This window comes from Chenopodium quinoa, unplaced genomic scaffold (genome assembly GCF_001683475.1).
Source record: "Chenopodium quinoa cultivar QQ74 unplaced genomic scaffold, ASM168347v1, whole genome shotgun sequence".
Taxonomy (NCBI): domain Eukaryota; kingdom Viridiplantae; phylum Streptophyta; class Magnoliopsida; order Caryophyllales; family Amaranthaceae; genus Chenopodium; species Chenopodium quinoa.
This window is the reverse complement of record NW_018743616.1, coordinates 3,646,496-3,649,389: the sequence shown is the minus strand read 5'-3', so window position 1 is coordinate 3,649,389 and position 2,894 is coordinate 3,646,496. Positions and strand designations below refer to the sequence as shown.

General features: G+C 39.4%; 1 protein-coding gene across 1 annotated transcript; it reads left to right on the top strand.

Moving 5' to 3' along the window:
- Positions 1-226: 226 nt before the first annotated feature.
- On the top strand, positions 227-2,683 carry LOC110682927. Its single transcript, XM_021859278.1, has 3 exons — positions 227-797; positions 873-1,926; positions 2,458-2,683. Exons 1-3 carry the CDS (start codon positions 227-229, stop codon positions 2,681-2,683), a joined length of 1,851 nt encoding a protein of 616 aa, XP_021714970.1.
- Positions 2,684-2,894: the final 211 nt, after the last annotated feature.

Below are 2,894 nucleotides of genomic sequence, written 5' to 3'. Positions count from 1 at the left end.
TGTGTATTGATTTTAGGGATTTAAATTCAGCATCGCCAAAAGACTATTTTTCATTGCCCCACATTGATGTTCTTGTTGATAACACTGCTGGACACGCCATGTTCTCATTCATGGATGGATTCTCGGGATCAGATACTTATGTCGGAAGAGGACATGTCCAAAACTTCTTTTATTACCCCATGGGGAACCTTTTGTTATAGAGCAATGCCTTTCGGATTAAAGAATGATGGGGAATGGGGAAACCTATCAATGGGCCGCAACGACGATTTTGCATGACCTTATCCATGATATTGTGGAGGTCTATGTTGATGATATGATTGTCAAAAGTCATGATCGTGAGACGCACCTTGATGCTTTAAAATCATTCTTCGATAGAATCAGGAAATACAATCTGAGATTGAATCCTCAGAAATGTGTATTTGGAGTAACTTCGGGAAAACTTTTAGGCTTCATCGTAAGTCAAGACGGAATTAAGGTCAATTCTGTCAAGGTAAAGGCCATACAAGAGCTTCCTCCGCCAAGGACAGAAAAGGAGATTCGGGGATTTCTTGGTAGAATTCAATATATTAGTAGGTTCATATCGCAATTGACAACTCGGTGTGAACCTATATTCAAGTTACTTAAGAAAAATGTTCCTACAAAATGGAATGATGAATGCCAAGCCTCATTTGATTCAATGAAAGAATATCTCTCCAATCCTCCGGTTTTAATGCCGCCGAAACCAGGGCAGCCCTTGATATTATATCTTACTATTACGGAAACAGCCATGGGAGCTCTTTTAGCACAATACCAAGAGGGTACGAGGAAGGAAATAGCTATCTACTAACTTAGTAAAAAGTTCCTTGAGAATGAAACTAGATACACTCCTTTAGAAAGAGCTTGCATTGCCCTTATTTACGTGACAAAGAAGCTTCGACATTATTTGCAAGCACATACTACTTATCTGGTTTCAAGGTTAGATCCAATCAAGTACATTTTTGAGAAACCAGTCTTGAGTGAAAGAATAGCAAGGTGGCATGCGATATTATCAGAATTTGACATTCAGTGCGTGAATCAAAAGTCTGTCAAAGGGAGGGCTATATCTGAAGCTTTGGCTGATGGACCTATATCGGGTGATGAATTTGATGATGATTTTCCAGATGAACATATTTTCTGTCTTAGTACGTCACAGTGGAAGATGTATTTCGACGGAGCCTCAAATAGAAGGGGAAATGGTGCAGGGGTATTATTGATCGATCCTTATGGAGTACATATTCGTTTTACTATGAAGCTTAGTTTCCTAACGACGAATAACACGGCTGAATATGAAGCCTGCATCTATGGAATCAAAGCAGCATTAACAGCTGGTGCAAAGAATCTCACGGTGTACGGTGATTCTTTTCTCATAATTTCCCAGACTATTGGAGCTTGGAAAGTTCGGGACGAAAGGTTGCAAATGTACACGGAGTATCTTCGACAATTTATCCCATTCTTTGAAGAAATAGAGTTCAAACATATCCCTCGCGAACAAAACAGTTTCAATGATGCTTTGGCAAATCTGGCGGTAAATTTAACTTGGGACGATGATGTGAAGGTACAGTCAGTAACAATTGTAGAAAAAGAAATTCCCGTGGTTAATTTTGAACCAACAATTTCTTTATTGACCCAAGAAGATAATGAGGATGCTTGGTATACTGATGTTAAGAAGTATTTAATCAATGGAGAATATCCTAAAGGAAGTCACAAGAAGGATCAGTTGGCTATTCGAAGGCTAGCTTCCCATTTCACAATATCGAAAGGTTTGTTGTATCATAAAAGTTTCGATGGAAATTTGCAATTATGCATCGATGGGGAGCGGACACAAAGGATCATGGAAGAGGTACATCGGGGAGAATGTGGACCTCATATGAATGGACGAATGCTTGCTCGGAAGATTCTGCGAGCAGGGTATTATTGGACCACTTTGGAAAGTGATTGCATCCATTTCGTACGAATATGCAAAAAATGTCAGCTATTTGCAAACCTTAATCATATGCCGCCAGTTAGCCTAAATAATTTTACTTCACCATGGCCTTTTTTCAGCTAGGGCATAGATATCATTGGGCAAATACATCCGAAAGCTTCGAACGGGCATCAATATATATTGGTTGCGGTCGATTACTTTTTGAAATGGGTAGAGGCATCATCTTATTCGAAACTAGGGGCAAAACAAGTTTCAAAATTTGTAATCAATAACATTATATGTCGGTATGGGATACCTTTTAAAATTATTTCATACAATGGTTCACAATTTGAAGGCCATCTCAAAGAAACCCTTGAGAAGTACAAAATCATACATCACCAATCATCGCCGTATCGTCCTCAAACCAATGGAGCTGTTGAAGCAGCTAACAAAACCATCAAGACGATGATCGCCAAGATGACAGATAGGGCTCGAGAATAGCCTGATAAACTTCCCTATGAACTTTGGGGATACAGAATTTCCATTCGAACACCAACTGGGACTACTCCATATTCTTTGGTATATGGAATGGACCCGCTTCTTCCAATCGAAACGGAGATTCAATGGCTTCGCGTAATGAATGAAAGTGAGATATCTGAAGAACAATGGTTTAAAGAACGATATGATGAACTTTCTTTGGCAAGTGAACGAAGGTTACAAGCCCTTCAAAACATTCAAATTTATCAAAGACGCATTGCTTAGGCTTTTAATAAAAAGGTCCGGGAAAGGAATATCCAAGAAGGAGATTTGGTACTTAAGGAAAATCGAGCACCGATTCATGATCCACGTGGAAAGTTCAAGCCAAACTGGTCTGGTCCCTTCCTGGTCAAACATCTTACACCAGCGGGAGCAGTAAAATTGATGGATCTTGATGGAAATGAATTTGTTCATTCACCAACCTTGATCAGTTAAA